General features: G+C 42.6%; 1 protein-coding gene across 5 annotated transcripts in view; it reads right to left on the bottom strand.

The window, feature by feature from the left end:
• DOCK1 (dedicator of cytokinesis 1) overlaps positions 1-21,600 on the bottom strand; it is a 266,167-nt gene that overhangs the window by 58,472 nt on the left and 186,095 nt on the right. For all 5 annotated transcript variants that reach the window (XM_058841868.1, XM_058841871.1, XM_058841867.1 and 2 more), the window contains exons 30-35: positions 16,727-16,805; positions 16,173-16,273; positions 13,218-13,276; positions 7,213-7,361; positions 392-477; positions 48-204 (exon numbers count right to left, since the gene is read on the bottom strand). In XM_058841868.1, coding sequence (XP_058697851.1) covers positions 48-204; positions 392-477; positions 7,213-7,361; positions 13,218-13,276; positions 16,173-16,273; positions 16,727-16,805 — 631 coding nt within the window. The remainder of the gene's footprint in view (positions 1-47; positions 205-391; positions 478-7,212; positions 7,362-13,217; positions 13,277-16,172; positions 16,274-16,726; positions 16,806-21,600) is intronic.

Genomic DNA, 21,600 nt, shown 5'->3' with positions numbered 1-21,600 from the left:
GGTGATTTTGCAGTGATTTGGTGGTGGTTTGTGGTTTTCCTGCTCACCAGCACATTGACAGTGCAGCTCATGCGGTTCTCCTTGTTCTCATCGTGCATGATGGTCCTGTAGTCCAACAGCCTCTCCATCAGCCGCACCACCAGCTTCACAAAAGTCTCCCCACTCTTGGCCAGGTATTTGTGCTTCCTGCAGTGCTCCAGGAGACTGAAAAACCAATTAAGTTCCCCTTGTTAATCACACACGGAGAAAAACCTTGACTCAGGTGCAGCTTTAAATATTGCGCATCGTTAACAGATTTTAATTATTTCTGGGCTACAAAGTTCATTGTAGTCTAATTGCTCTCTCTCCTGACTTCCCCATGACATAAATTTTGCTGCTGATCAACACTTACATTTTGTCAAATAACACTTTGTACTGCTCATCTCCACGGCCTCCTTCCACTTCGTGATCCAGTTTGGTGATGATCTCGTTTTCGAACTGTAATTAAACAAAGCAAGCGTAAATAATCAGCTGACAAATATTTCACTTTATTACTGTAGCCTCCATGCCTCAAAGATTGGTTGGGTGCCTCGGTGAGACGTTCAGCCCCTGCTTTAAAGCTTGATTGACTTTTAGAGTTTGCAGTCTCTGGTTTTAGACTCTCCACGATGATCCCCTGCCCTACAAGGACTTCTCTGGTTAAAGGAATCGCTGGTCGTGCTGTTAAATGAAGTGTAAATATTTGCATTATGGAAAACTAAAGGAGATTAATGCCAGGAATTGAGGGCAGGGAGAAAGGAGACACAGAATGTCCCCAGCAACAGAACTAAACACAAAAATGCTGGATGCTCTCTGAGAGAGGAAAGGCAACACCTGAGGCTGGAAAACCCTGCTGGATGCACCCCCCAGCATCCCTGACATCCCTTTTTAGCACACAGACACTGACTGGAGGACACAGCCTGATAAAGCTGTTAATAAACCCTGCAGAAGAGAGGAGGGTAGTTTCAAACAACTCCAGAATAATTTTATGTGGGCAATATTAAAAGAACACAAACTTAAGAGGCCATCAGAATATGTTTTAAATGCAAACTGGGTAATTCCCTGGATTTTTGATGTTTACAGAGGGTTTTAGCTGCTGCTGCTAGGAATGGATGTGAACTGTTAGTGGAGGAAGGCTCACTCTAGGCCTGCTGCTCTGTAAGGAATCAGTAAAGTCACCTAATTCCTAATTCTTCATTAAATAAGCAGAGACAGCCACAGGATTAAAGACAGATCTCAGCAGGAGAGGCTGGGTGAGCTGGGAGCCCGTGGCAGGGGAGTGGGAGCCCAGTGCTCACAGTGGGTGACAGGACAGGTGTCACCAGGTATTTTCACTGTCTCTTGCTTAAGCCACCCCTAAGGATGCTGAGGAGCAGCAAAAACAAAGAGTACCAACATTTTGTAAATGTCAAGAGATGTGCTTTGCATCTGCAGGTGATATTAACAGTACATAATGTACCATGGAGAAAGAATGGATTGTCTGGATCTTAAAATTCCTGGGATCATCAGTCCAGCCCCTGTCCCTGCACAGACACCCCAAAATCCCACCTGGATATCCCTGGAGTGCTGTCCAAAGGCTCCTGGAGCTCTGGCAGCCTCGGTGTCCATTCCCTGAGAGCCTGGGCAGTGCCAGCACCTCTGGATGAGAAACCTTTCCTGATACCCAACCTAAACCCCCTGCCACAGCTCCAGTTCCCTCAGGCCCTGTGTCTGGTCACAGTGAATGCAATGAATCCATTATTAAATATTAAAATAAATATTAAAATAATGACTGGGAAATAAGGAAAGGCAGGATAATGCAAACCACTCCCCCCCAGAACTAAACGTGTCCCCACAGTACCAGAGCGTTGAGTAAAACACTGAAACAACACAATGATCAAACAGACAAGTCACAAAAATCCCTAATGACCCCAGAAATAAATTGACTTTCTAACCCAATGTGCAAACTGACACTTGCTGCCAGCCCCAGCCCTGCAGGTGATGTATTTTTTTAGGAAGAGATTCCTCAGATACAGAAGAGCAATTACATTTGTCATGCAGGCTCTCGAGGATCTTCCCACTATCAGCTTTACTTAAATCTCTGGAAATCCAAGCTTTGTTGGGCCATTTTCCCTAACAGCCTCTTGGGCTGAACAGAGCCAGACTTGTGGCATTTCGGGGTTTTTAAGGATTATTAACAATATCTTTGCTCTTCAGTCATTCCTGATATTTCTCATGGAGTCGCTGTGATGCAGATCATTGCAGCCAGATGAATAAATGTTATTTAACATCAGTTAAAATTCCTTCTGTGGTCTTTCCACGGAGGAAGATTTTATCAATACCAGCTGAGGTTTATGGAGCTTTGGAGGTTTATCATTTCCCATGATGGGAGCAGGAATGTGACCCTGGAGCTGCACAAGCCAGTGGCTCTGGGACACTGCACCTGGATACAAACTCCATTTTTCCTTTTCTCTCTTTTTTTTTTTTTTCCCTAATGCTTTTCTTTCTCCCTTAAATAAATGCATTACATTTAATTTAATGCATAAATAAGCCTGCAATTATTGTGATGGGATTTAGTCTCAAATGAAGAAGTGCCACATCTCCAATGTTTCCATTAGAGCGAGTGGCACTTTTTGAAGGCTTTAGGGGGAATATCTTCACCATCAGTGAGCCACATTCACATCCTCCTGCTGACACTGAAAGCTTGAGGGGCAATACCAGGAAGATTACAGGACATTTTTATCCACTTTTCCTCGCAGCTGATCAAGATCTCAGCTTCTCTTTAGGATGAGAGTTTGAACTTGAGCAACGACAACATCCAGCGCTTCTTCTCTGTGACAATCTCCCCCCTGGAGCAAATAAATCAGGGTGAGCCAGCTCGTGTCAACTCAACTGATCACTTTTGGGCCAGGATTTACCTCAAGGAAGGCTGAATTTGTAGCACTGGCTGACAAGTTAATTTTGCTGTAGATGAGGAGGACTTCCAGCCCTCCAAGCTGCTATAAATTCATTTTGATGTGGGCTAATAATAATTTGCCATATAAAATTCAAGTGACAGATCACAGCACCAGAAATTAGTCCTAACGCAGAAATGGCACACAAGTACAGCAAAACTTTGCTCAGAGGTTTTTTTATGGAACTTGGTGGTTATTCCCAAAGGTTTCATCCATTCTTTTTCCAATTCTTCCACAGCATTCCAGCTGGGGAACAGACCTGGAGCCATTCAAAATGATGGGATCATTACCCTTCTCCCTTGCTCTCCAGGTGGAGGGAGAGAGGATTATTGATATTTTCCAAAAGGCCAGAAACCAAGAAAAACATACACATTTACACTTCAACTGTAGGTAATTAAAAAATGTTACTTATTGAAACCAATCCTTTGTGGAGGATTAGTTATTTGAATGTTCAGTGGGATCACAGGAACTGGGAGAGTCATTTACTTGTGTCCTGTCTGCAAATCCACAGCACAGGGAAAGGGAAAGGAGAGAAAAGGAAAGGGAGATTAAGCCAGGGCTCAGAAGTAGCAAAAATACTTAATAGAGAATTATAGGTTCTGAAAGCCAAGAGAAATTCAGATAAAGCAGGAGAAACTTCTGACTAAGGGGAATTAAACCCATCTGAAATTCATCAATAACCAGCATGTGAAAATCAAAATGCTGGTGTGACTCTTTGGTGATGCTGGGATTTATTGTTAAATGTTAGAAATGGGCTCAACTCCAAACAAGCAGAATGTGGCACCAGCAGTGACACAGGTCCAGAAAAGGTCAGTTAAAATTTATTCAAAGAGCTCTGGTAGGAAATGAGGAATGAAGGCACAGCTGGAAGGAACAGGCACTGACACCAGGAGCTTTCCATGCTCCAAATTCCACATTCCAGCTGCAGGGTTGTTCCACCTGAAGCTTTCCCTCCTGTTCTCACCACGGGATCCATCCTGCTCACCTGAACAATCAAAGCAATTCTCTTTCATCGCTCCCCTGGCTCTGATAAATTCCCTTTGATCCGGAGGCTCCGCTCCTGAAACTGGCCAAGGGAGAAGCCAAGAGGAGGAGGAGGAGTTTCCTTCCACAGGGAAGCTTCAGTCCCACGCTGTTTTTAGGATGGGATTCCTGCTTTAAGGTACAGGCTACTTTGAAATCTTATAAAGGCTTCAAAGCACCTTCAGAAGAACAGGACAAAATGGGCAAATCCAGCTTTTAATTCAGTCAGCCTTAATATAGTTCTGTAAAAACAAGGGGAATTTATCCTGTTCTGTCTCTCAATACACTGGGAGAAGAAAAAAAAACCCTTCTGTCTGTTCCTGGTTTTACCAGGCAAACCCAAATCCTCCTGAAATGAAAACCACCACAGGGAAAGCTGCCTGTTTATCACACAAACCACCACAGCATCAGAGGCCTGCAAAAACCTGCAATTCCTCCCCCACAAATCATGAGGTTGATACATCTGCTGGTGAAGTGGAGCCAATCTAAACCCTTGTTGATGTGACTAATAAGGTTAGATAATTGGATTTCTGGCAGATTAGTTTAACAGCAGCCAACCATGCCATTTGGAAGTTCTCTCTGGAAGCAGTGCTGGACAAGGATAATTGGTACTTGCATATAAAGGATATAAAGCAGCACATTACATCGACCCATTAAGCTTCAAAGCTTGCCTAGGTACTGGTAATATTAAAAAAAAAAAATAGATTATATCTATTTCTATCACTTCAACACAAATGAGACAAAAAAATGAGCGAGGAAATCTACAGACCAGGCAGCCCCACTTCAGTTCCTGAGGAAAACACAGAGCAAGACCTCATGGAAGCTTTTCCCAGGTACACAAAGGGAAAGAAGGTGAGTGGGAAAAGCCAATTTACCAAGCTGAACATGAAAAAAAAAGTGTCATCCTTTAATGGAGCCTAAATGTGTCCTGGATTGCACCAGGACTGCTGCACTTGTTGAACCAGGGCTGGAATTCCGTGTCTGGCTCTGATCCAGCAGCTTAGAGAGACCCTGACAAGCTGGAGATGGTCTAAAGGAGGGCAGAGTGCTGCAGAACCCACAGTGGTTGAAGGAATTGGGTTTGTTGAGTGTCACCCTGAAAACTCAGCTTTTGAGCTTGCTAACAGAGTTTTCTAAGGACTTTCCCAGGACAGTAACTGTAAACATAGATATGTGTACATTCCTTCTGTTCCACATCTTGTGATGGGCATCTCTCATGGCCAGTGCAGTGAGAAAGTGTTATCCTGACCATCCAATCCCTGGCCATGGTCAGAAGTCTGTAAATCCTGGGAGGAAAAATAAACTTTCTCTTTCTTTCACCACACCTCGACCTGTGTCCGTGTGATCGATTCATCTTCAGCGGTAACAGCTGAGCCCAGAGAAAATCCAGCTCAAACATCCCAACACCTGAAAAGTGCTCAGAGAGGAGATGGAAGCAGAACCAGGCACAAGGTGATCCAAGGAAATTCCATCAGGAAATGGAAAGTAGAAAGTCTGAATAACAGAATCCTGGAATGGTTTGGGATGGAAGGGACCCTGTGTCATTCCAAACCCCCTTCCAAAGGCCAGGATTAAACACTGGAATAGCTCACCCAGAGAAATGCTCAAACAAGCCTCACTGGAGATATTCCAAACTGAGCTTCAGGTGCTCCCAGATAACCCAACCTGAGACCCAGATTGCTTCCAGAAGTCCCATCCAGCTGAGACTTTCATTCAACCCTCTGCTTTTCCCAAGCCTGTGATCTTCATTCCCCAAAAGCCAACCTGAGACACTCAGCAAACTCAGAACTGCATGATCAGTGGGCAGATTTATTATTCCTTGCAGGATGTGGCTGGTTCCTCCAAACCCATGGAAAAGGGGGTTGTACCCTCTGCACCTGTCCTGTCAATGCCAAAATAAAGAAGCTACACTGCCACTGTGTCAAGTACAACCCCAGACATCTCTGGCTTGAGGATGAGGCATTTTTGTTCTCAAACAGCATGAAAACCCTGCTAAGTGAAATATTTAAGACATTCATTTATTAAAATCATCCAACTATTCCACACAAAGCTGGTTTCCCTCTGTCAGGAAAATTGAGGGCCATAAATTTAGCTATAAAGTCACCCTCGGATTCTTCATGATCTATATAATTGTACAAATAAAAAATGACAAGCAACGAAAGAGAGCATCTGACAGGAAACTCTTTAAATGGTATCCCAGTGAGCATTTCAATCTTTACAGTAGCTCTGGAGTCAAACACAAGAAAAAATGATTATGCAGTAATTGGATGAAGCCAAAACACAGTTCACAACCTCTCCACACACCATCCAGCACAAAACAAATCAAAGCAATAAAGCTGATGCCATTTCCCTTGCTTAAGTCTCCCCACGCAGATTTTCATTTACTCTGCCTACAGATTTATTAAGAGCTGCTTCTCAAGAGCAATTCACAAGAAAAGTATGGAAAAGGATAAGGTTTTTCATCCAAGAAAGAAAGCTGCCAATAGAAAGGGGGGAAAAGCAAACATCACATGTCAAGCTTTATTGCAGAATTCACAAGGTCATGTCCTGGACTGACAGCAATCTCACAGTGGGAAGGAGCTCCACTGGCTTAGTCCAAACCCTACCTGGCCTAACTAGTCTTAAACTCAATCCATAAGTAAAGTTTCAATGGAAGCAATGTCAGATGAATGATAGCAAGAAACTTTCTTTCACTCCCATTTGTCTTTCAAAAGTTGGAGCCATCAGAAAAGACAGTGTGTGTGTACTCAAGGGCAGCCCTCAGCAGGTTCAAATCAAATAGAATAAAAATGCTCCATTACTATTTGAGATTTTGCAGTGCCTGTAGAGCAAGAAGAAGCACTGACAGTGCTGGATTGTTTTTTTCCTCTTCAAAATCCATAAAAAGGCGAGGAAAATCAGAATTATAAGAGAGCAGAGATGATAAATCCTTACAGGTTATACTTTTGCCACATTATCAACCTTTCTTTATGTTCAATTTATCTCAGGAGCAAACTCCTTGTGTGAGTCACAGTGACAATTTAAGACATCTGTCTTTGTTCCTGTGCCATAACCAAAGGTTTCATTTACTACATGCAAATTTCTCCTTCAATAACCACTTCAAACCAACAGCTGCAAACTCCACAGCCCCTCAGGACTTATAGGAAATAAGCAAATCCATAATTATATTACTCAGAAAAATGAGAAGTAACAAAACTCCTTATGCTTTGTCAAAAGGCTTTAAATGTTCTCTGCTTACCCTCTGGAAGCTTCTGGTGGAGTGGAACTCACACTGCATCATGTCAAAGAAAATGGGGATCGTGGCTTTCCGCAGCTCCGTCTCTGGGATCAGCGTCATTTCCAGGATAGGCCCCACCATTTCTGGGATGAACTTGATTTTATGCTGACCTTTAGGAGAAAAGATGCATTTCAGAGTGAACAACCCCTGGCTTTGGTAGAAGAGGTAAAAGCTGTATTCATAAATCCTCAGGGAGCATAAAAAAAATGTGTTTTAGCATCTGGCTCTATTGAAACGCTTTTTTATTATTCTTATTTATTTGATGATAATGATGATGATGGTGATGATGGTGATGATGATGATGATGATGATGATGATGATGACCACCACAATTTTTATTATTAATTACACAGGAATTAATATACAGGTGGTGTATAAACCCAAACCAAGAGGAGCCGCTGAATCAGTCGTCAAGCTGGGACTCGCCACATTTCCCACTACAAATTTTCACACCCGAATTTCCAGGTTTTATTTTAAAACACAATGTGTGGCTGGCAGGGAGGGAGGCTAAAAGGCACATCACTTGTATTAACTTATTTAGACTCCTGTGTGAACAAAATGTTCTCGGTGTCAGTCTATCAAAGTGTCACCACGAGTGCAGCCTAACAGAGCCTCGAGACATGAAAGCACAGCTCAGCCAGCCCACAATATGTCTCCTTTCCTCGGAGCTGAGCTGCCTGTGAAACCTGATTGCATTTTTAGCTTCCCAAGAGGAAGCTGCTCCTGCCTCCATCCCTGCTCTGCTCCACACAGGGAAGGGAAATTAAAGCTTAGCAGGAGCGTGGCACCAAATAAATACTGGCCTAGGGAAAAAGAGTAGATTATTGGTTGTATTATTGGCTAAATGGATGCAGAGTGTGTGCGCTGTAAATTATCTGGTGAATAAGTCCATGGAAAAATCATCAGGATGGTTGGGAGTGATGTTAAAGTTCACCCAATTCCACCCCAGCTGTGGAATTGGATGTCCCTGCAGGGACACCTTCCACCATCCCAGGTGGCTCCAACCTGGCCTTGGACACTCCCAGGGATCCAGGGAGTCCCACTCCCAGTCCCAGCTGCTCTGGGCACCCTGTCCTGGTGTTCCATCTCCTCACTGCAGTGGTGCTGCAGCAGCACAGCCCTGAGAGCTCAGGAAACACAAACACAGACACATTTCTCCATCAGCAACAGGCTGGGACCCCCTGGGAGCTCAGGCCAGAGCTGGAGATGGTCCTCACAAATGCCCTGTTAGGGATGTTCACAACCAGCTTCAAACACTGCTTCTACACCCAGTGCTGTGCTTCACACCAGATTCTTTGGAGTCCAGTCCTCAGTTTCCTCCAGCTCTCAAACTCTCGCTTCCCACTGCAGTTACCAGTGGACAGAAACAGATTTCAACTCATTTTTATTCCACTGCACTTCACCACCGTGACAGTAACCAGTGAAGTCTTTAATTGGTAGTTTCACTTTGACCAGAACTAACATAAATCTCAACAAATGTAATCAAGAAAAATCTTTTACCACCAAAACAGGCTCCTTTTTTTAGCAGATATAATTTAAGTTCCTTGATTTGGCAAACTCCTGTATCCTATTAGTGTTAGCAATCAGATCAGGGCAAATTAATACTCAACGAAAATGGTGACTTTGGGTGCTGCTGCAGTGCTGGGACCTGCTCAGGAACATCAAAAGAGAGGCCTAAAGCTTCCCTCAGTCTCCTACAAGGATTATTACACTGGGGCTCTCAGGTGACAGATTTCTTGTGTTATGCCTGAGGAGTGCCAGAGTCAATATTGCAGAAAACAAATAACGGTGACAAAAGCTGTTCATCACGCGCCGACTGAACGCTGCGAGCTCTCCCTGTGCCACACAGGGCTTCTCCACTGCCTCAAGCACAGGAATCCCCTCAGAAGAGGAACATCTTTTGAACCTGAGATGTGAAAAATCCACACAAGATTAAGTCTTGGGTTTGATGATGGTGTTTGCAGCTCTCTGGGGGGAGGCCCTGCAGTGGGAGCCCTGGGTGATGTCTGTGCCACACGTGGTGACACCCATGGGCTTGCTGTGACAACCAGATCCTGGCAGATGCTGGCCCACTGAAGAAAGCATTGGGAGCAAAGAAGGAAGGAAAACAATCCTCCCCTGGCCCCCTAAGGCATCCATCCCCCTGTCTGATAAACAACCCAGCAAAGAATTCACCTTTTTCTTCTCTGCAGGAGTGTGGGAGCTCCCACACAGAGACTCCAAATGTGACGAGTCTGGGAGAAAACTGAGGAGTCTCTACTGAAAACCAACTTGTGCAGCTGCTTTAGGAATCACATGTGAAAAAAGGCACCTTTGGCCATGCCAAACCTGCCCCTTGCAGCATCTCATGCCTGGCCCACACAGCAGGAAGGGACCTGATCACAAACCAACCCCAAGGTGCTCTCCTTGCTGGCTAAGGTGTGATCCTCACTTCCCACACTCTTCCCATTTCAATCTGGGCCACAATGACCTGGGAATAATTATCCAGCAGTCTCCCCTGTCCCCTGGGCTGGCTGGGAACACGCCTGACTAACGCAGAGAAGGTGATGTGCAATGACTTCTCTTTACATAACAACCCAAGTTCAGAGCTATTTTTAACCCTGGCCCTCCCTCCAACCACACTGAGGGCCCTGTCTGGACACCTCTGGTGACGTCAAGCCCTGGCAGGGACGGTGGCACTGGCTGGAGGACACCAGCACCATTTCACTCCCCTTCACCTTGAGGAGTTTCTCCATCTCCCCCCAGCTGCTCCAGATGTCACCACCAGCAGCCACCATTCCCTGGCCACCCTTCCCATCAGGATGTCCTTTGGAATGTCACTTCCATCCCCCTGGCATGGTGGGATCCATTCACCACCACACCCCTGAGCCCACCAGCTCCAGCAGACCCTCGGTTCTAAATTGCATCCCAAAACCTTTTTCAGTGCCTGGTTTTTGAGCTCCTGCATTTCCAAGCCAGGCCACGGCCTGTTTGATGCTTTTTTCATCCTTAATGTCTCAGCAAACTTTAAGAAGCCCCAGCTTCAACAAAACAGTGACTCCAAGCAAGGCATTTTAAAGTTCAGGTTGTGGTATGGAAGGAAAAAAGCCTCTGAAGTGCTGTTCTGTACTATAAATGTTATTTTAATTATTTTTCCTGCTCATAAAAATAGGAAGGTGTGACTACTGAGGCCTCCCCTGTGTCACAAACAGGCAGCCAAGTAAAAACTTTAAGAATTCTTATTTTACTATTTAGTTTCAGAAAAAAATTATACTTTGAAATGTGCATTATAGCTGGAGGACTGCCTTTTTCCCAGCTGGGGAATTTTAACTCAGCAGGCATCATGTGTTAATCATGGTATTTAGAAACAAAACCTGATGAGACTAAATCTGAATTTTTGAGGCTTTTCTATACCCTTTAATCCATAAATCAAAAGTCAGGGTGGTTTGGTTTCATCACATCTCATGCACCACGGCACAGACATAAAAATCCTGCGCTCAAGAATTCCAAAATTCAAGACTTTCACTTCTTCTGGTTTAGTTTCTGACCATACACATGAATAATTTGATTAATGCAGTGTAGCTTCCAAGATAAAAGTGTCAGGCACCCTGCAATCGATTCCCATGCAGTGGGAAGTTGGAATTCCCTCTTAATTGATGCTGTGACACAGATGAGGTTGGTGAAGAGCCAGAAGTTGAACGTGATCCATGAGTTTAACATGCACTCTCTGTGTGACAAAGAAGATGAGGAAAATCAAGGTGCTGCTCAGGAGAAGCACAAAGGCTGCCTTGGACTGCAGTCCTCACATTTACCTTTCTCTCCCAGCTTTTCTTGGGAAGAGCAGCAATTTCCTGACTCCCTCCACATGCGGGATTTTGGCATTAATGGATCTTAGAGAGTCACAGGTATTAGAGCTTGAGGAGGCCATAGAGGCATCTTACCTAGATAATCTCCATTTATAAAAAATCCATTAAAAATAAAAGGCTTTCATGACAGCACAGAAAGAAATATTAAAGAAAACACTACCCCTTGTGCCAACTGATTCCCAAAACTCCAGGGGAAATTATTATCCTTGTTAATGGTGAGAAACTGAACCCTGGAGCAACTAAATAACCTGCAAAGAGCACACAGTGACAGCAGCAGTAGTGAAAAGCACAATGCACTCCACAAAGCCCAGCCTGGATAAAACAACCTCAGTTAACAACAGCTGGATGGAAAAGCCTGCACCAAACTTTCTACTTTCAGTCCAGTAAATTCTGGGAAAAGTTTAAGAAGCTGCAAGAATCTATAGAGGGCAGAAATATTAGTGAGGGGAAAAGGTGGCTGAGGGAGCTGGGAAGGGGCTGAAGAATTCCTGAGGAGCTGGGAAGGGGCTGGAGAATTCCTGAGGGAGCTGGGAAGGGGCTGGAGAATTCCTGAGGGAGCTGGGAAGGGGCTCAGGCTGGAGCAAAGGAGGCTCAGGGGGAATTTCTGGCTCTGCACAAGTCCCTGGCAGGAGGGGACAGCCGGGGGGATTTGGGATCTGCTCCCAGGGAACAGGGACAGGAGGAGAGGGAACGGCCTCAGGCTGGGCCAGGGAAGGCTCAGGTTGGATATTTGGGAAAATTTCTTCACCAAAATGATTTCCAAGCACTGGAAGGGGCTGCTCATTGCAGTGCTGGACTCCCCATCCCTGGAGGGATTTAAAGCCCATGTGGATGTGGCACTTGGGGACACAGGGCACTGGTGACCCTGGCAGTGCTGGGCTGAACTCAACCTTTCCCAACCTTAACAATTCCATAACTCCACAACTGTGGGCCTGGAAGAGAGAAGAATTTGGCTAATTACTCACCCAGAGGCTGGCAGCATCCCACGCTGGGTGATGCAGCAGCAGGCACGACACTGATTTTATTACCTGCCTGTCAAGTCACATCTCAGTCGTGCACTAAGCTCTAATCTGCTCTCCAGACATTTAATTCACCAAAGATGCTTCTAATAAAAGTGAACTCGGCTGCTCTCTGAAGCCTTTTCTCATCATTCCAGCAGATAGGATGCAAATTCTGTGATATCAAATACTTATGAACCCTTGGCACTCTCTTCTCTTAGAGATGCCGAGGTTTTTCAACTCTCAGCAACAACAGCTCAGCCAGAGATAGAAGTGAAGTGGCAAACGCCTTTATTTCTGATCATTTAAGGAAGTTTTGATAAAACTCACAAGAGCTGAAGTGTCTGTGCTGTTAAGCTCAGGAAAATGAAATCTGGCAGAGGAGTACACTCAGGTCATAGTAAATATTCAGTTTTTCATGAAATTCAATCCCTGTACAGGCAAATTATACCCAGAGAGCAGCCCAGGCAGGAGAGAGGCAGAGCTGCCTCATTTACCCACGAGCTCCAGGGAGGCCAAACTTCCCAGGCTCTCCTGAGTCACTGATGCAGCCAGACCAGGCTGAAAAGCAGAATTTCAGCAGAATTTCCAGGCTGAGGTACTGAGAACCCTTGGACACATCCATTTTGCTACAGTCCCAGGTACTGCATCCTCAAAATATATATATATAAATATATGAGTACACATATAAATGCGTGTGTACAGATATTTTTAAGGGGAAAAAAAATTCCATTGAATAGGTATCACCATAACAAGGGCTTTGTGTTCAGCAAGAGGCTGAAACCCACAAAAAACCACGAGACACATAAATATTAACAAGAGTGATGTGCCTTCCCAGATGGTGAATTAAATATGCAGAGGTGGCTTGATTTCTTGAATCACCTGTTTTTTAAAAGCTTTCTGCAGGCATGCTTTTGTTTCAAGAGAAAGCAAATTCATTTTAGAGAATCATGGGGTGGTTTGGGTTGGAAGGGACATCAAAGGCTCATTCCATGGGCAGAAACACCTTCCACAGAGCAGGTTGCTCCAAATCCTATCCAAGCTGGCACTGAATTTTCCCAGGAATATCCCTCTAGATTGTTTTTTGGGAACACTGAAGGCAACAGGTGCTTAGGATACTTACCCAGGTTGTACCACATGTCCCTGATCTCAAACCCAATCTGCCTTCTCATGTCCCCGTACCTTAAAAAAGGAAAACACAACCAGCATTACAACAAAATAAATCTACAAGCAGATTTGAGACCTACAAGCAGATAAATCTCATTTTAAAATTTTCTCCAAAAAGAGAAGAAATTCCAGAACAGGTTCCCACACTACTGAGATTACCCTCAGCAATGCTTCTGTAAACATCAAAATTTGGAGAAAAAAAGGGTTTCCAGGCTCAACAATTCCAACATTCCACGGTCCCAGGCAGAGCTGGAGACACCAACACCTCCCATCTCCCACCAGGGTCACTTCCCACTCCCATCCCTCTCCACATGAACACCAGGAAAGCTTTAATGAGTGGAAATCACCCCAAAGCCTTCGTTAATGATGGGATCAGAACTGGAACTGTAGCTCCAAGGGTGCCTTTGCTACATGGAATATTTGCAAGTTAAAGATCATTACTTAAATAACAAGATGAGGCAAACTGTAATATCTGGCAACTTGTAGGATTTCTGGGGGATAATAGTGAGACACCCTGTCATTAATATGGATTAAAGAGAATCTTCTGCATCATTAAGAATCTGTTATTATCTAATGCTTAAACGCAATGTTTAGCAAAACCTACCAATTACAATAATTAAATTTTAATTATTAAATATTTGACGTTTTAATTGAAATATGTACTTAAAAAGATGGGTGAGTGTGATATTGAATTAACTGATTAATTATATCCCTTTTGACACAGAAGTGCCTTCACACAGCAACCAAAGTGCCTCCAGACCATGCATTTATTGAGTCTCGAATTTATTGTCTCGATTCCTGTCTCCAAAACCTGATTAAACTGAAAATAACAATTTGCAAATTCATTATAAACAAAGATTTACAATTTTGCAAACTTTATTAAGCAACCACTTCAAATGACTTAATTTATTTACTTCTATTAGCAGTGAGAAATGCCTGTTGATTCCTAGAATTCCTTCAGCGAGATAAACTGCTCTGTTTATCAGAAAAATCACTCCAAGAAAATTTGTGCCTGTGGTCCCCATCCTGACAAAGAGGAATTATCAGTCCACAAATGTATTTGACAGCAATTTCCAGCCCAATTACAGCTCAGCTTTTGGTTCTTTGTTCAGGTCAGGAGCCTGAGATGAACTGAAATGCTCTCATAGGTGCTCACTAACACTGGGCAGAGAGCAAAGGGATTCTGAACTTAATGAAATAAAATTGACCTGCAACACCATCTCAATTTCCTAAATAAAATATACCTGCTTTTACAATACCAGCTCAATTTCCTTAAATAAAATATACCTGGCTCTGCAATACCAGCTCATTTTCCATAAGAAAACCTTTATCTATAATGTTATTTATGGTATTTACAGTGCAAGCCCCAAACCCTGAGCTCTGCTTGACACCACTTTTCCACTGAACTTGTAAATATTCCTGTTTCATCAAGGAAGCCCCACGAGTCCCAGGCAGAGCAGATCCTAAAGTGCTTTAAAATTCTCTTTCAAGGCTCAGGTAGAGCACAGCTTCCAAAGGAAACACCTCAAAACTCAGGAGGAAAAAGTGGAGTTTGCAGGGCAAAACTTGGATCCCAAAACTTGGGATGGGATGTGGAGCCTTTCCTGAATTTTCTGGTCAAAACCTAAAAGCTACACAAGCAAAAAGCCTTTAAAATCGAGTCACTGCAGCAGTGATGAACTGTCCCCACTCCCCCTGGGATTTCTCTTATCATAATAATAGACAGAAAGGCCTGAATTGGGAAGGTGAAGGGATACAAAATCCATCTTTTCTCTATCTGGACACATTTTATTTATTGTACACACCAGGAGCCTGTGCTGTGCTTGTTCAGGGAATCACAGCTTGGAAATTCCCCATTTTTGTGACCTCACTGGCTATGGGAACATCCAGCTTTTCTGGCTGCTCTTCCCAAATATTATGCCACAGAAAAAAAGGAATCCACACACTCTGAAATCACAAAACTGGCTCTTTTCAGAGCTTGGTGTTAAGTAAAAATAATATTAATAATATATTAATACTTGTTAATATTATTATAATAAATATTTAATAATATTAATAACAATCTTAATTAAGTAATAAAAATATTAATAATAATATTTGTGTTCACTACTGTGGAACACCAATAAAATGCAGGAGAAATATCAATAAGACAAGGAGAAAACAGCCTCAGGTTGTGCCAGGGGAGGTTAAATGGAGAGTTGGGAAAATTTCCTTGCTCAGAGTGTGGTCAGACATTGGAATTGGTTGTTCAGGTGGATTTTCCCACCCCTGGAAGGATTTAAAAGCTGTAAGGTTGTGGCACTTGGGGACAGTGGTGGCCTTGGACTCCACTGATCTTCTCCACCCTTAATAACTCCATTTAAACAAAATCTTCACGTTCCACTCTTATTTCCAGGTTTCTCCTCCCCTTTTGCAGCTTTCCTTTGCTGTGGGATTCTGGCTGGCAGCAGGGTGGTTGGAAGTAGGGAATGTAATCCCTTGGAAGCAGGAAATTCTATCCCAAGCCATCCTTCAGGGATAGACCAGCAGAAACAACCAGAGTCACCAAAATTCCCTCTCAGTGGACATCAGGGATGAACAATAAAGAGCAGTAAAATGAGATTAAGAAGAAGCACAAAGCTGAAGTGATTTCCAAATGCAGTTTTATAACATGTTAACACTTCTGAGGATCTTGACTTTCTGAACATCCTGCAGCAGCAAACACTGAATTCATCAGCAGGGAACGGTGAAATGCACATCTCAATGCCAGGGCAGAAACACACACAACACTTGATTCATGTTTTTCAACCCAACCCTTCATTATCCCTTGATTGCATCTCAATTTGAATAGATTTAGCAAAGAAATTAAACTGAAATGATGGCAATAGACCTCAAGCTCTTGGCCACGATTTAGATGATGAGCAGGACTTACTTGTTAAGGATTTTTGCTCTTTTAGCACTTGAAAAATTCTCCAGTTGTAAAGATTCTTGTGTGAGAAAAGCAACAGCCAGGTGGAAATAGTTGTTCCAGAGCTGAAAGCCCCCAAAATGACAAGAAGAGATTCCATTAATTCTCTGAAATGTTTCTCTACACACCTACAAAACAACTTAAAAGTCTCTAAATTATGCACATAAATATTTAAAGGAGAAAAGAACAGACACCACAGAGATGGTGTTTCTTGATAAATTCTTAATACAGCTCCTCGTTGCCTTTATGTTTCCAACAAATCTTCCCCAGCTACAAATCCCATTTCTTTGTGTTTTGATGATTCAAGCAGAATCCCAACCCAAACCCTGCTGTGATTCTGTGATTCCATGACAAGAGCCACAAGTCAGGAATGGATCACAACACCTGAGCCTGGAATGATTTAACTGGGATAACTGGGATCCACAATGATGAATAAACCCAGCAGAACGACATGTTTAGGGCAGAAATTTATTACATTAATATCATTTATTCCATTAAAACTGGGAGTATTTTCTTACCTGTAACTCAAAGTTGGCTTGATCAAGGAATTTTTTGTTTAGCATATCTGCATACTGATTAATTGCTCGCAGGAAGACTCTGAAAGATCAAGAGAAAATTACATAATTACACACTTCTGGGGTACCTTTGTATATTTGGCATCCCAATTAGACACAAAATCCGAGTCTGTCTGGAAAGTGAAGTTTGAGGCTGATACTTGAAAAGCAGTGTGATCTCACCACTGGTAAGTGTACAGAATTCTATGCAGATGTTCTCCAAATTAATCAAGTAAATTAGCATATGCAGAAACACAGGGAGTGTTTGGGATAAAATCACTTGTCTTTAAAATATCTTTTCATAATCAAGAGATCATTAAAAATTCAGTTTATTAGCACTAGATAGACATATATTTTTAAAGTTACAGTGTTGTGTCTAACTCAGATCTACAACTGGTTGTATTTTAACTTGAAGGTCAAGAAAACCACATTTTTAAACACATGAGGCAAGAAAAAAAAAATCCACTTATGGTACAACAGAAATGCCACTGAAGGACAATCTTTAAAACATTGTTCACTGCTCTATTTCCAAAATGCTAATTCAGTACCCACTGTAGTTTCTGGAGGTTCTAAAATGCCTCTTAAATTGCAAAAGGAGTTGGCCTGACAAGCTTGAAAGAGAAAACCAAATGGCACAGGAGAAGTAGGGCACTACATATTCATGGTGCTGAAAAATAAACTGATTATTCCTCGGTAGCCTGATCTCCATTTTCAAAACAAACATGAGATTCCCCCTGCAAAATCAAAATTTATGCTGTGCAGCTGCCAGCTAATGCCCAGACAAATGAGCTGCTCTTTGTGGGGAGAGATTTGTGTCTCCTCAGAGTCCCCAAAAATGACAAAAACCCCTCCTGACACATTCTGGGTTTGGTTTTCCTCTACCCCAAAACCAATCCTAAAAAAGAAAGTTCACTGCTGCAAATAAAGTTGATTTTTCTTCAGGCTAGCAAAAAAAACCCCAAAAAACCCCAGGATTATTTAAAACAAACCAGCTAGAAAGGATTTGTGATAAATTTAAGATACTTAGCAATTTCTCCTGAAAAAAAAAAATTAACATTTAGCTGAAAGTTTGATATCTAAGAGAAAAGAAGCCTCCAGAAAACACATGGGCAACATGATGAACACAGACATTATTTATATATATTTATATATGGGCAGTATGTTGCCAAGTGATTATTTATGAACGTATTGATGTATTTATATAAATATATCAATATGTGCATAAATTCATAAATAGATCAATATGTACATAAATCCATCAAGATGCTATGATTGTTTATTTATTTGTATGTTGAAATAAATTAATAAAGAGAAAAATTTTATGTCACTGGGATGTGTCATAGTCAGATCATCCCCATGGCAGAATTAGGGAGGAGAAAGAAAGGATCTAAATGGGAATATTAAAATTAGAAAGGAAAACACAAAAAATAATTAAAAGATTGAAGTATTTTTAAAATATAAGCAAATAAACATTAAAATATAAGCAAATATACATAAAACTCCAGTCCATACATCCATACAGGTGTGTTTTATAATATTATTCTTTATAACTAAGATGACAGAGGCATCTCTGCACTTGCACCCAGCACAGCCAAGGAGGGATTTCAGCACCTCAGCCCATATTCAGCACCTCTGGCAGTGTTTTGGGCAAGAGATTCATGAAGAGATTTTATAAATGAGCTGAACCCAGCACACAAAGGAACACCCTGCACTGCTCTGGAATACACGGATGGGAGATCTATGATTCAATTACTGAGCTGTAGCACAAACTAAGATTGAAACCCAAGTTATCTGTGTGATCAGACAATCACCAGTTTTATCCTCTCCTTATCCCTGCTTTGTGCTTTTGCAAGCTGATAACACAACGAGATGTGCAAATCTTCCCCCAGAATGAAGAATTTGGAGCAGGGGCCAGCCAGGGCTGCTCCTCATGGACATCAAAACCCTTCCAACTCCAACTTAACGACAGAGCCTTAAGACATCACTGTAATGTATTCAATCTACTCCATCTAATTAAGCTTTGGCACAATCTCATTACTTTAGATACCATTCTTTTTCTTTCAATTGTAACTCTTGCTTTTTCCCTTATATTAATTGCAACAAAGAATAAATAATACAAGTTCTGCTGTGTTTTCCACAGCAAAGGAGCAGAGCATGGAACATGTGTTCAACTGGAATTAAATAACCCCTGGGTATCAGGGGGGTTTGGAAGCCTGGAATTCCTCCCATTTTCCATAAGGAACAGCCCAAAGAAGAGATTTAATGTTGATTTTTGAATTACTGAAATCCCAATTTATTTTTGATTTGATCAATCCTTCTGTGGCTGGATAAAACATTTCCCACATAGGTCAGTGAAGAAATCACAGTGACAGCCAACAGAACATCACCATCATTTTATTATTATTATTATTACTTCTTCTATTACTACTAATACTCCTACTACAATTATTACAGCCTATCTTCATTTGCAAATCAAATGTCATGGCAAACCTCACAGCACTTTTCAGGATATTTCAGCACCTTCAGTGACAAGAGCAAATAGCAAAATTAAGATTTTTTTTTTTATCTAATGAAGTTAATTTAAAAAAAATATATTTGTTAAAATATCAGTAAGAGGAAGTAGCAAGTTGCAAGATCACTACTCTGAAGAGAGAATTTCAATAGTAAAAAATCACTCTGGATGAATTCTTGGCTATAAGCTGGGCAATACTTTGTTATCACCTGGAAGCTGCTGCAACTCATGAATATAAAACCAGTTCAAGTTTATGCCCAAATAAAAATTGAAAGAGGAAGCTGAAATATTTTATCATTCCAGGTGTTAGTTAAATCCTCTTCCTCCTCCAAAGCAAGTCCTGACAATTTTCAGTAACTTCACTGTCAAAAGTTAAAGAAAATGGAAAATGAAGCAAAAAGCAGCTCTTCAGAATAACCCAATTAACCAAAAGCAAGAGTTCTGTACTGAAGAAGAAAGGAATTGGCTGGTGGAACTCCCAAGGATAAAAGGTGGACTTGGACATCACTAGGCCAAGGGATAAATAATCAAAACTCTCAGCTGGACAGCGTCCCTTGCAGTGCCAGCCCTTATCTCGCTGTAATTAATAACCAAGATTGGCTCCCAGTTGTGTGCACATAAAAAGAAGTGCTCTTCTTGAAATTCAGTTTCAGTGAACAAAAGAATTTATTATCCATGTCAGGAAGAGCCACGGAAGTTAAACTCTGAAAAAGGGAGAAGTTCAGAGCCTGGAACCCAACACAATGGGCTCTGCTGCCATGTAAGACAACAAAACCTAATCCGAATGTATTGGGGAAGATTTGTGAGACAAAAGACTTTATCAACCCAATTAAAAGCAGGAAATTAACATTTTCTATGATGTGCTTGGAATAGAAGGAATATGATTACAGAAGGAAGTCGCTTCAGGATATGTGGAAGACAGAAGGGCATAAAAATCCAGCAAAGAACAAAATCAACACCCAGGACAGAGAAGGTTTTTGTGTGAGCTCTGGGGAAGGGAGGATGGGATGGCTCCAAGGGCATCCATAGATTTGTGTTGTCTCCTCTGCTGTAGTTTGATCCTCTGAGGCAGGGACTGGCCTTTTATTCTGTGTTTGGAGACCTTGCACAGACCAGAATTGGAATCACTTTGGGTGGGAGGGACCTCAAATCCCACCCAGCCATGGCAGGGACACCTTCCCCTGTCCCAGCTGCTCCAGCCCCAATGTCCAGCCTGGCCTTGGGCACTGCCAGGGATCCAGGGACAGCCCCAGCTGCTCTGGGCACCTCTGCCAGGGCCTGCCCACCCTGCCAGGAACAATTCCTGCCCAAAATCCCATCTAAATCCACCCACTGTCAGCTTAAAGCCATTTCCCTTTTTCCCTCCCCCTCCAGGCCCTTGTCCCAAGTCTCTTCAACTCTCCTGGAGCACCTGAGAGACACTTTCAGGTGTCCCCAGAACCTTTTCTCTGTCACCAGGCTCTTCTGGCATTTCATCCCTGGTTTTGCACTTCCTGACCAGACCTGCACCAGCTGTCCATGGTCCAGCAGGAACAGTGAACTTCCCACCACCTTTTGAATGTGACATAAAATTGTGGCTGAGAGCTCAGCCGAGAGAGGCCAGGGAAAAGGAGACAGAGGAAACACTAGGAAACACAGCAGAGGTCAACACTAGGAAATACACATCATAAAAAGCAGAAATTCTCAAAAAACCAAACCAAAAACCCAGGTGAGCAAATCTCAGTGATGTGTCTGGGTCCACTCAGCATGCCCTGCCTTGGGCAGTCCCCATTTCTTCACTCCTCCTCCTTTCCAGCTCTCATTCCAGTCAATCCATCCAGGAATGTGCTGCTGGTTCACAAACTGACTTCAATTTCATCTCCAGGCTCCTGGGAATGTTTCCTGCTATTGATTATTATTCACTTCCACTAGGCCTATAGGTGCTTAATTGGTTTGTGGATTCAGAGATTGCTTCACCAAACAGAGCAAAAATTAATGGTTGGATTCTGTAGTTTTCCAAAAGGTCTTTTTTTCCCTCCAAACAACCTCACTGCCTCCAGGTGGGAACATACATCAAACCCTGACTTCCAGTGGCAACTGTAAATGAAGGAGGGACACAGGGATTCCATTTATAAATGGAACAGGAGTCGTGCCAAACAACTTTCTTTTTTTTAGCTCTTTCTCAGGTTCAGCTGCTTTTTATTCTGCCTTTCTCCCTCTTAATTAGTCAAGTGCCCTGATCTGCTGATGTTTACAAACCTCCTGTGCCCCATTTTCCTCTCACTCAGCCTCTGACATTGTTGGAAAGTATTTGCAGGAGCTCCAGGAGTTGAGGAAAGCTGGGTTC

Source organism: Poecile atricapillus, chromosome 6 (genome assembly GCF_030490865.1).
Source record: "Poecile atricapillus isolate bPoeAtr1 chromosome 6, bPoeAtr1.hap1, whole genome shotgun sequence".
NCBI lineage: Eukaryota > Metazoa > Chordata > Aves > Passeriformes > Paridae > Poecile > Poecile atricapillus.
Note: the sequence above shows the minus strand (reverse complement) of the source record. Positions and strands in the feature narration are given on the sequence as shown.